The sequence below is a fragment of the Hydra vulgaris genome, chromosome 04 (genome assembly GCF_038396675.1).
Source record: "Hydra vulgaris chromosome 04, alternate assembly HydraT2T_AEP".
Lineage (NCBI taxonomy): Eukaryota > Metazoa > Cnidaria > Hydrozoa > Anthoathecata > Hydridae > Hydra > Hydra vulgaris.
In genome coordinates, this window is record NC_088923.1 from 30,110,001 (window position 1) to 30,122,213 (window position 12,213).

At 29.1% G+C, this 12,213-nt stretch overlaps 1 protein-coding gene across 1 annotated transcript in view; it reads left to right on the top strand.

Annotated features, from left to right (window-relative positions):
* The first annotated feature begins 7,441 nt into the window (after positions 1 to 7,441).
* LOC100202105 (phosphatidylserine synthase) overlaps positions 7,442 to 12,213 on the top strand; it is a 65,065-nt gene continuing 60,293 nt past the window's right edge. The window contains exon 1 of the mRNA XM_065796029.1: positions 7,442 to 8,478. Within this exon, the coding sequence (XP_065652101.1) occupies positions 8,273 to 8,478 (206 nt within the window). The 5' untranslated portion in view covers positions 7,442 to 8,272. The remainder of the gene's footprint in view (positions 8,479 to 12,213) is intronic.

A 12,213-nucleotide genomic window follows, 5' to 3' on the forward strand; every position in this document is an offset into this window, starting at 1 on the left:
TAGAGTGTATACGTAAACTAAATTTATAAAAAAAAAACTGTTTCTTGAATTTTAGAACTCGAAGACTCTAAAGTTTTGACACAAACTTTATGGGTGGACCAGTACACGGCGCACCCTAAACTCGGTGAAGTTCGTAAACGAACTCGGTTGAATTCGAAACGATAACTTTGCCTTTTTATGATAGACTAATTTTAACGATTAAAAATTTAACATTAAAGTTTTCAATTCGCGCTTTCTTAACCATTTTTTACCCCTTCAAGATAAGTAAGATGACACCTTTAGCTGAGTTCATTGAAAGTGTCAAAGAAGAAAAATTGGTTGATTTTTTGCAACAAAAAAGACTAATGCCACTTCAAAAACTTTGTTCAAAGAATGGCTGTGCAAAAGTATGAATGTTGTCAAGTATGATTTACTTAACATTTTTATTATTATTTACACAGAACAGATTATCCTTTGTATCTTTAAACTACTGTATAAATAATCATTAAGACTAATCCTAAAGTTTAGGCTTAGTACAAGGGATAATATGCTTTTTGTTTACTCTTTTTTATATATAATCTTATTTAAAAAGTTCTATTTAAACAGATTTTTTAAAGATTAATTATTTGTTATGAATGTGGTATAAATTTGAATGGTCTGTATATACTTTTTTCTATTTAAGGAAAAACATATCTGACGATGCAACACTTGCAACAACTTATTTTCTAAGTGCATGCCAAATTTGATTAAAAAATATTATGAAGCAGACAGCTAATTTTTTGTAGCAGAATAAGTACTTGTGTGCTTTAAGAATGTGTTATTTTGTAGAGTTTTGAACCAAAGTATCTATTTTTAAAAAAGGTTGAAAAGTTAGGCATTATTTTTGTCTTGCTCTATTTAGTACTTACCACCGTTATCATTAAATTTACTGTTCTGAAAAAATTTACTGTGGATCAGATGTAAAATTTATGTTAAAGGAATGTTGATAACTTTTTAAAATCTATTTGTCCCTGTGCAGAAACTTATTATCTAAGTGCATGCCAAATTTCATTGAAAAATATTATGTAGCAGACACTTTATTATTTGTAGCAGCATAGGTACCTAAGTTTAACTTTTCCCAGGAGAATAAAGGTAGTCTGAGGGGGGCTAACAACAATAACTTTAAAATATCGTTGTTAACCCCCCCTTCCCCTATATATATATATATTTATGTAATATTTGATAATAACAATAATAGTATATATATATATATATATATATATTATTTATATATATATATATATATATATATATATATATATATATATATATATATATTTTTGTAATTCCCCTCCTCAAGGCCGAGAAGGCCACTACAGATGAGGAGGCTACTTGTGGTTATAACCCTCTCTCAACTTTATGACTCCAAAATACGAACCTTGACGAACAAGGCCGCTGCGCGGAGAAACAAGTTAAGCGCGGTACTACCAGGGTCGTGGTGGGAATCGAACTCGGAACCTCTCGCTTATGAAGTGAGCGCTCTACCACTACACCAATACCGCATTTATGAAAAATATATAATTCAACTACTGCATTTATGAAAAAATATATAATCAACTCATTGCTCTCACACGTTTAGGTTAGGGTGGAGGGGGGGGGGGGGTTGGAGAAAGGCTAAAATTTTAGGGTTTCTTGTTCTCATTCTCCTATTAAAATAATTTATTTTTGTGAAGAACCTTTTTGTCATACATATGAACGTAAAAAAATTTGTAATTTTGTAATTTGTTTTTTTAAAATACCGTTGCAAGCCCCCCTCCCCTTTTATGTATATTTATATAATAATATATAAAAACAATTGTTGTATATATATATATATATATATATATATATATATATATATATATATATATATATATATATATATATATATATATATATATATATGTATATATATATATATATATATATATATTATATATATATATATATACAATTCAAACATGGACGCATAAGATTATATAGAGTATATTATATTATAAGATTAAAGTTTTTATAGGCCCAGCGCGGTGGTTACTAGATGCGAGGCCTTCCCTCCCTATTTTAACTGCATATAAATATATTAATTATATCCTGAAAATTTCATTGTAGCTGCACCTTTAAGTCTAGAAATATTGTATTTTGCGTTATCGTATATATTGAAAATCTACAAATGGCAAAAAAAAAAACGTTTAAAAACTAATAAATTTTGACAACCAATAAGTACGCTGGTTGTATTTCTGATTCATCTTCTTTAACTAAATAACAATTTTTATGCTTTTAAAAGTTTGTTGCAATCCGTTTTTAGAAAACTTTCTCTTCATATTTCTGATTCGGTTGTTATTTTCAAAAATTCCTGATACAATATCCAAAACTTTTTTTCCAAAAAAAAATGTTTTTGAAGCATTTTTATATAATAGTATCCATGTAATGGATAAAATAAAACCAAAAGATGTTTGGCGTTGCTAAGGAAATTTAATTAAGGGAATTAAAAACTTATAATATCGTTTAATACAGTTATAACTTGTTTAATATATGTTTAGCTTTATACAGTTTTATAACATTTAATATCGTTTTGTAATCATAATATGATTAGAAAATGATATTAAAGTTATAATAACTATTAAAGTTATAATTATTATTAAAGTTATGAATTATTATTAAGTTTATATATTTAAAACCAGAATTTACATTTATTGAACTGAAAGCCCATTTTCTTTTTAAAATTTTAAAGCTTAAATCAGTTTATATTCCAAATAAATTAAAAATTGCTAAAACCTAATTAGTAACACCTATTATCAAACCTAGTAATGAGACAAGTATTTCACAACCTCACTTTTTAAAACTTATTGAACGTATGATATATAACAAATATTAACATTTAACTGAAAACATTATATTATGCTGTAACTAATTTAGTTTTAGGTATAAATCAATGCCTAAAAGGCTATACTTAAGAACGTGATTTGGGAGTCTTTTTCTTATCTCAAGTGGACGCATATTTCAATATTTTAAACAGGTGCGTCAAAATCCTTACAAATTTTGGTATGCTAAAAAATACGTTCACTTTCATTGCTAAAAATATGGCTCTCAGGTTATATAAAATGTTTATAAGACTACACCTTGAATATGCAGTATCTATTTGGACTCCTTTTTATGTGTGTGTGGTTATTAAGGTGCTCCAAGAAGTCCTTATGGTCTTATCACAGAGCACAATAAATCAGCAAAATTCTGGAACAAACTTTTTGAGCAAGTAACGTTCTACTCCACTATACTTTGTTTTAAAATTAGACTGGATCTGTATGTATACAATATATGCAAATTAACGGCTTCTAATAACAGATATAATAATAACAATAATAAATAAATAAAAAATAAAAAGCGTAACGTTACGTCTCAATTGTTTACACTTTTAAAATATACGTATGTTTTAAAAGTGAAACCAATTGAGACGTAACGCAACGTAAAAAATGTTATAAGGATTAACTAAAAAATTACTTATTTGCAAATTGAGACTTTATTTATTTTTGATGACAAAGCAACCAATTGAGACAAAACCTTCGTAAATTAAAAATGATAAATTACAATTAGACAATGATAAACAAACATTTGTTGGATTTTAAGGTTTATCTAGTAAGAAGTAAAAAAGTGTAACCTTGTTACCAATTGTAACCAATTTGAGACGTAATCTAACTTAAAACTGTTATAGGGGAAGAAAATTTAAAGGGATTTTTCCGAGAAAATGAAGTCAAAAAGCTTGATGGATTAAAGTGGAGAGGTTGTTACCACAGGTATACTCTATAGACAGATGAAGACCTCGGAAGAACAGGGAAGATATAAAGGAAGAGGTCTATGGTGGAGAATGGCAGAGAGTTTCTGATCTCTAACAACATGAGCATTGAAGCTCTTGTGCAAAGTCATGTAATTAAATCTATATAACTAAATGACCTTGCATTTGTAATCAAGACGCCCACGTCAGCGTAGACGTCACTGATATTATTACTGATAATTTTCAATAGACGTCACTGATAACACAGGTCAACAAAAATTTTTTTTTTTTCTGGTGCCGAGCAAACAATTTGTTTTTTGTATAGCATTTCTCATTTTGATTTCAAATATGTAACTCTTTTTTTACCATCAGGTCAAGTTGTAAAGATATTTAGGTTCAAATCTTAAGTATTTAGGGTAAAGTCCCTAATATTGTCGAAAAAAAAGTTATTCAAAAGTATGTCAACCTGGGTCTCAAAAGAAGCGTATTTTCATAGAGATTTTAGAAAACATAAATATTTTTCCTTAAAATTTATTGACAAAAAAATTATGTGAAAAAATGCTAAAGACTTTTGAAAAAATTCAACAGAATGTTATTCACCAAAAATACACAAAATACTTATTTTTATTACAAATGAATAACATTTTTAAAATCTCTATGAAAATACGCTTCTTTTGAGACCCAGGTTGACATACTTTTGAATAACTTTTTTTTCGACTTTACCCTAAATACTTAAGATTTGAACCTAAATATCTTTACAACTTGACCTGATGGTAAAAAAAGAGTTGCATATTTGAAATCAAAATGAGAAATGCTATACAAAAAACAAATTGTTTGCTCGGCACCAGAAAAAAAAAAAAATTTTTGTTGACCTGTGTAATATTTATAAGATATTGTTTAATAAAGATAATATTTATAAGATATTGAAGAGTATTAGTTTAAAAAATGACCAAGAATTCTCAAAATTTATATAGAAATTAATCTTTTTATGCTTGATGACAAAATGATTGATGTATTAATTGGCACACGATCTACATATTCTTGTAACAAAAGTTAAACTATTAGATTTTAATAACCTGACAAACATAAAGAGAAACGAATAAATTAAAAAGTTTTTAAAGTAGGATTGTCAACATACCTTTGGGTCAAAACAAACTAGAAAATAAATCAAATGAACCTAGATTATCTGATCCATTTAAACCAAAAAAGGTCCTTTCAACAAGATTTTAGAAAAATATTTATTAATTAGTAGATATTCCCAAGGTTGGATATAAAAATACAAATAATTGGAATCCTGCTCGGAGAGCCTTTCAAAATGCTAAATCATTTTCAAAATTACTGGTTCATTAATTAATTAGTTAGTGTTGCAAAATTAAGATCTGTGCTCAGTGATCTTATTTATGAATAATTTTGTCTCTCTCTCTATCATCAGAATTCAGAATATTTGATCATAAATGATATATAATACCCCCTTCCTTACACAAGATGCTAGAACATGGCATTTAGATGGCAGCAAAACTTAAGTTACTTGTATGACCCAACAAAAATTGGTTTAGTGGATTTGCAGTAGACCTATATAGGCATTTATTAGCATTTTAGGCAGCCACTATAAATGGCCAACCGATAACTTTCCGACATAATAATAGTAGCTAGTAATCGACTAGACACCTTTAGCGGTTGTGGCTAATGGTCCACTAGGAAACCGATGATCAAAACTACAGTGGACCGCTGGAAATGCCTATATAGGTCCACCGAAAATCCGCTATCGCATGTTTGCTCGGGAGCTTTTTCTAAGAAAGCGTAAGAAATTCAATATAAAAAGATCTTTTAATACATAATAATATAAATTTTGATATATAAAATAATAAAATAGTTAAAAGATTCTGTATCTTTTTATTTTGAGTTTCTTAGGCTTCCTCAGAGAAAGCTCCAGAGCAAACATTCGATAGGGGATTTCTTGTAGACCTATAATGGCATTTCCAGCGGTCCACTGAGGTTTAAATCATCGGTTTCCTAGTGGACCATTAGCGACAACCGCTAAAAGTGGCTAGCTGATTACTAGCCACTATTATTATGTCGGAAAGTTATCGGTCAGCCATTTATAGTGGCTGTCTAAAGTGCTAATAAATGCCTATATAGGTCTACTGCAAATCCACTAAAACCATTTTTGTTGGGTCGTACAAGTAACTTAAGTTTTGTACGACCCAACAAAAATGTTGAAATCTGTCCAAGATTATAAATTTTTTTTTGGAATAGTATTTGTATAAAACTGTCTTCACATTTTAGATAGGGGGCACAGCTTTTGGCATTTTTCTTGTTCTCAGGCTCTAAATTCTGCTATTTTTTGAAAATCATTTTTATTTCACGTAAACATAAACATACCCCAGTTTAAAGTTTATTCTGTGTTTTAAGTTTGTTCTCAAAAATTAAAAAACTGCTACAATTCCTAAGTTGACAACATCCATCAGTCAGCTAGTACCATGTTGACATTTTTGATTGGAGTGGTCCAATCTTATTTTTAATCTCAAAAATGAGTTCTCTGGTAAACATATTTTAGAGTACTTTGCATGGGTTTATGGGGTATAAACCCATGTAAAGTACACTAAAATATGTTAGTTTTTTAATGGATTATTATATTTTGTTACTTTTTTACCCTCTGAGGCAATGCGGTATAAGTTAAAAGGTGCATTTGACGAAACATTAAAACTCTTTGTCTCCAAATCGCAGTGCACAGTGGCGGATCAAGGTGGGGGGGGGGGGGGGGCTAGGGGGGACTATAGCCCCGGGCCCCACAATTTTAGGGGCCCCGATTCAAAGTAAATAGTTTTTTATTAACTCTGAAAATTAAATCTTTTATTAACTTAAAAGAGCCAAAGTTAAATTTATAAATTGTCTGAAAACAAAAGCACAAAAATAAAATAACTGTCAACAAAAACGTTGCATTATATATTTTTTCCGGTCTTTGACAACGATGGAGCGCAACTACTTCTACAAAAAAAAATTACTAGTTTGGTAGCAGCGCCTTATGGCAATAATTGAATGTAACATATGTACAAATTGCTACAAAAACAATTCCCTTCGGAAAATTATTAATGACTTGAATAATTATATTGTTATTGAAAACGCATTAACGATTGCAATTCTACAATTCTTTTGTACTTCCGCTTAAAAGAGTTCTTGTGTGAATGCATTTAATAGCTGAAGCGCTAAATTTGTGAAAGAGAAAAAAAGAACAGTTTAAGACTTGTCAGGTGATACAGTTATAATTAAAATGCTAAGAAAATATGAAAGTGGAGCTTGTAAAAGAAGATTGAAGAAAGAGAGAGAGGAAATGGTAGCTAAACTTCCGAAAATGACAAACTTTTTTTTCATCAAACCAAACTATAATGCAATTTCCACAAACTGTAGATAATAATAAAACAATGAAAGAAAAGATGAAAACAATAACACGAAAAATGAGGTAGCCTGCCAAGGTCCTTCAAATGAAATTCAAGAAGTTGAAAGTGTTGAATCCACAATGCATAACAATGAGCTTGACTCAGGTACTCCAATCTTTAATGACACCTCTAACATCTGCTAAACAAACAATTTACTTTTTAGGCAGTTAATATTTTTATTCTATAAATTGTCACTTATTATTTTTTTATTAGGCTTCTTTATTATGATTTTTTTTCCTAGATACCATTCTACGCGAACACCCTACTTTATGGCCATTACAATTAAAGGAAAATGAACGAATGAAGTATTTAAGCAAGGGGTATGCTTTTTTTCAAAATTAAGACTCTAATTTCGAATCTTCGAAGCGGATGTTCAAAAACCAGTACAGATATTATTCGGTTAAATATTTTCAAAAAGTGATGAATCTGAGACTGAAAACACATTGATTCCTCTGCATGTTTTAAATTGGATTGTTGAAACCGATATTATTGATGTATTTCCAAATGTTTATATAGCATATCGCTTGTTTCTAACTATTCCCATAACAAATTGCGAGGCTGAGAGATCATTCTCTACTCTTAAAAGAGTTAAGAACATGCACCGATCAACAATGGTCCATAGTCGTTTAAGTAATATAGCAAGATTAACTATTGAGTCAAAATTATTAGAAACTTTGGATTTCAGCGATGTGATTGCAGAGTTTGCGGGCAAGAAAAGCAGAAAAAAATCACTCAACTTAATTCAATAAAATAAATATAAAATTTGTATATAAATAAATATCAGTGATAGCGTTTTCAAGAAAATCTTTGTTTTACTCATTTTTGTCGTTGTTAATGGAACGGGGCCTCCTACTTTTAAATAGCCCCGGGCCCCGAAAAGTCTTAATCCGCCACTGGCAGTGCACTGTCAGTTGGTCTTCTTGGGGCACCTAAATAACGAAAAAAAAATTGATAAGTTGGAGACAAAAAATTTAAATGTTCCGCAAAAATGCGTTTTTTAACTTATGATCAAACCGCGTCCGTCTGCTGACTTTGTTTATTTTTTTTAAGTCAAAATTTAATTGTGTTTGTTATGGCTTCGTCAGAAGAAGACATTGACCGCAAATACAGACCTAAAAAAGGGTCATTTTCTTATACAACTTCTTGTGACGAATTCGATGATGAAGATCCCGGAGAACAAAGAGTCGAAGATGTTACGATACAGTTTTTTTACAAGCCTAGAACTATTACTATGCTTGCAGCTCTTATCTTGCTTATGATTTATTTTGCGTTTGAAAGGTAGTTATAATAAAAAATATTAATTATCAATTTTTTCATACTTCATTAGTGACATGATGAATAATAAAATATGCTACAAACTAAGCCTTGGATTTATTTTATCAAACTCATTTCCTTAACGTTTGTAAAGTAATGTAAAGTCCAAGAACTATAGTAAAATGCAATAGCTTTAAGCCAAAAAACGTTTTAAATCTTCCAAGCAACACTTGTTGTTCATTTAGGTTCTTTTAAAATGACCTATATTTATATATATATATATATATATATATATATATATATATATATATATATATATATATATATATATATATTTATATATATATATATATATATATAGATATATATATATATATATATATATATATATATATATATAGATATATATATATATATATATATATATATATCAATAAACACAGTAGCAGTTACAACCCTTTTTCAAACTGGTATAAAGGATTAAAGCAAGCTGTCTTTCCAGAAGGTTTTTTTGTCAGTTTATTGACATTTGCAAAAACATTTATAACAGATTAGGGTTTGTAGTGGCTTGTGAGTTTTAACTCCAACAAAACTCAGTTATTTACTGTAAACAACTATCACGATACTGTCAACATTACTATATTGATGATTGGCAACTCTCTCACTGAATCCTTTACATCTTCTTGGATTATTGTTCACTACTGATCTCTCATGGAAATATATATAATTGATTTAATAGTTAGCATCTGCTAAGATTGCTTCTCTTTATCATACTCTCCATTTTCTTTCTCCTGATTCCATTCTCTACCTCTACAAATTTCTTATTAGCCCATTGTAGACGTAGTTGGACCTGCTCTATCTGTAAAGCTTGAGCTTCTTCCCCATTGTCGTGAGGTTGCACCTCTTTTTTTTTTCTACAAATACTATCATGGTTGCTGCTCACAAAAGTTATCATCTCTAGTTCCAAAACTTATTCTTGCTTGACTTGTCATTCAGCAAAGTCTCATTCCTTTACTGCATCTCTCCCTGCATGTTCTAAAAACTTGTATTTGTCTAGTTTTTTTTCCTTGCACTTTATCCCTTTGAAACTCTCTCCAATTTTTTTTTTTTCATGACTCATACAACCTACAACTTTTCAAGTCTTCTATCAACTGTTTCCTTGCTTTTTAACTCTATTCTTTGTTTTCTAGTAACTCTCAACTTACTAGTGGTTGCTTGCAGCCTTGAATCAGAATAATAATAAAAGCAGCAGTAGTAGTTGTCCTGCTAAAGAAAATTTTATTTTATTCATTGCAGTAGCTGTTGTCTTTCTTTTATTCTGGTTTTTCTTGTTGTAGATAATTGAGAAAATAACTTTCTGATTTGCCAATGCTCTGAGTTAGATCTCAAACTGGATGAAGCCATTTTATAGTTTACTTAATATTTAATAACCTGAAGAGTTCAATTGAATTGAAGAGTTGAACTAAAATTAAAATCAATTTGAAACAAAAGAACAAAAAAGCATCCTATTTGGATTGTTTAGGGAAAATAGTCCCTATATCTTATGGATATTTAGGACCATACTATAAGGTTATGGAATGATGCAGTATTATCGAATGATAATCAACTTTTTGTTTTTTTGCTGAGAAAATAATGGAAATTTAGGGAACTCAAGGCTGATTTTGAACAAAAGTTGTTTGAATTCTAGAGTATTTCTTATCTTAGCACCAAAAAGCTTTAGTTTTTTTAATGGAATCAAATGTTTTTTATTGTCTTTGCACATAAATTGTACTTGGAATTGAATTTGAATGAAAAAAATATATATGTAAATTACCTTTTTAAATAAAAAAATATTTAGCTAGGTACAAACTGTTTTATATATTTTTTGCTACTGTCTTGTTGAAGACCTCATAGGCAAAGACTTATTTAAGTCTTTATTTAGGAGGCCTTCTACAAGACAGTAGCAAGAATCAGGCAACCACAAAACTTATTGCTTAGGGTGGTACACTATCTATGTTTCAACAAGTTCTTTAATAAGAGTTTAATCAAAGTTCTTTAAAAGTAAATTAATAAAAACATGAATAAAATATTATTTTAAAAAAACCCATCATTACCATAAATTAATTAAATCTATCCTTTATAAATATTTGTGGTCTTTAAAGTAACCTTTTATCTGTTAAATTTTACCTTATGCCAAATTGACCAGACCTACTTGCTCTTTGTGAGGCTAATTTTAATAAACTGTTTAATCTTAGTGTCGCAATTATCCTTTCATTCCACATACTTTAATAGTCACATGGTTGGCCTGGGCATATACTAAAGTATTAATTCCCTTATTTGTTGCAAAATCAGGAGTAACTTACTATTCTTTTATTTGGGTTTAAATCTTTTGACCTCATCACTTAAACATCTTTTATTTTTGTTCTTTTTATTTTTCTTCCTCCCAAAACACTTTTTTTGTGTTCTTTAGAACACTTTTGTTGAATGAGTGAGCTTTAGTGAGATAATAGCATGATCTGAACTGCTTTAGGAAAAACAATGAGAAACTGAGCACAAGTTAGTTTTAGAGACAAGGCACAAATCAAGACAAAAAAAAGGTAAATGAATAGGTCTGGAAAATGAGTCAAAAAGTTATTTATCTATATAAGAAATTTAAATAATAGACCTATTACTTATTACTTTCTAAACTAAAAGCAAGTATGTAGCTCAATCTTGTTTTCCTACCAGCTGGAAAATGGCATTGCTCAGACCTCTACTACAATCCAATCTAATTCTACTCACTATTGTTATCAAATCTTTAACTAACAAACTTCTAATATCTCATCTTAAATCCTTACTCTCTAAAAATCTATACAGTTTTTGATCTTCTTCTACTGCTGAGTTGTTACTACTGTTATAAATGTTCTATCATATTATTAGATAAATCAATGATGCAAAGATAAATCAATGGTGCTCTTGACATATAAAAGACCTTTTATAAAGTCTGGCATGCGGCTTGGTGTAGTTAAGGCAATTTGCAAATTATTTGAATTCTTTTTTTTGAAATTAGCTTGATTTTATCAGCGTATCCAAACAAGAGCTTTAAATGTTATAATTTTTTTTGCTTTTGGTTTTTTTAATATTTAAAGAAACTTTTCTTTTTTTTATATACTTTTTAAAACCTTTTTACTACCCATAATAGTGAATCTAAAGAACACCATTGATAAAGAGCAGAATTGATCTAAAGGCTCCAAGTCTTGATTCAAGAACTCCAAGAATTGATCTAAAGACTCCAAGTAGATCAATTCTGCTCATTTGCATTAACATGAATTTAGGTAAAACCTTTTGAAAAAGTGCCTTAATTTACTATAGATCCTAGTTCTAATTGGTTCTGACGTATATTAACTATATATAGTTGTCAAAACACAACATTTCTATCGATTTTTACAAAAAATACTAGAATTCCAAAGAATTCTTTAAGAAAGTGCTTATATTAAGAAAAATTGCCAAGAAACAATCAGAACAGATCATTTTATTAAACTATGATGTTCATTTTACCTAAACAATGTATTTATTTAAAATTTTATTTAAATGTGGACAAGCGATTGTGATTTTAAGAAGATTTAAAAAAAAAAAATTTTTCGATCTAGGTTTTTTCACTTTAAACATTTATATTTTATGATACCGCAAAATTTATCATTTTAATTTTTTTCGTCTTTTCATAATTCACAGACCTGATCATTTAACGGAAATATGTCGTAGTCGATAAAATATCATACAGGCGCTATAATATTTTAAAAT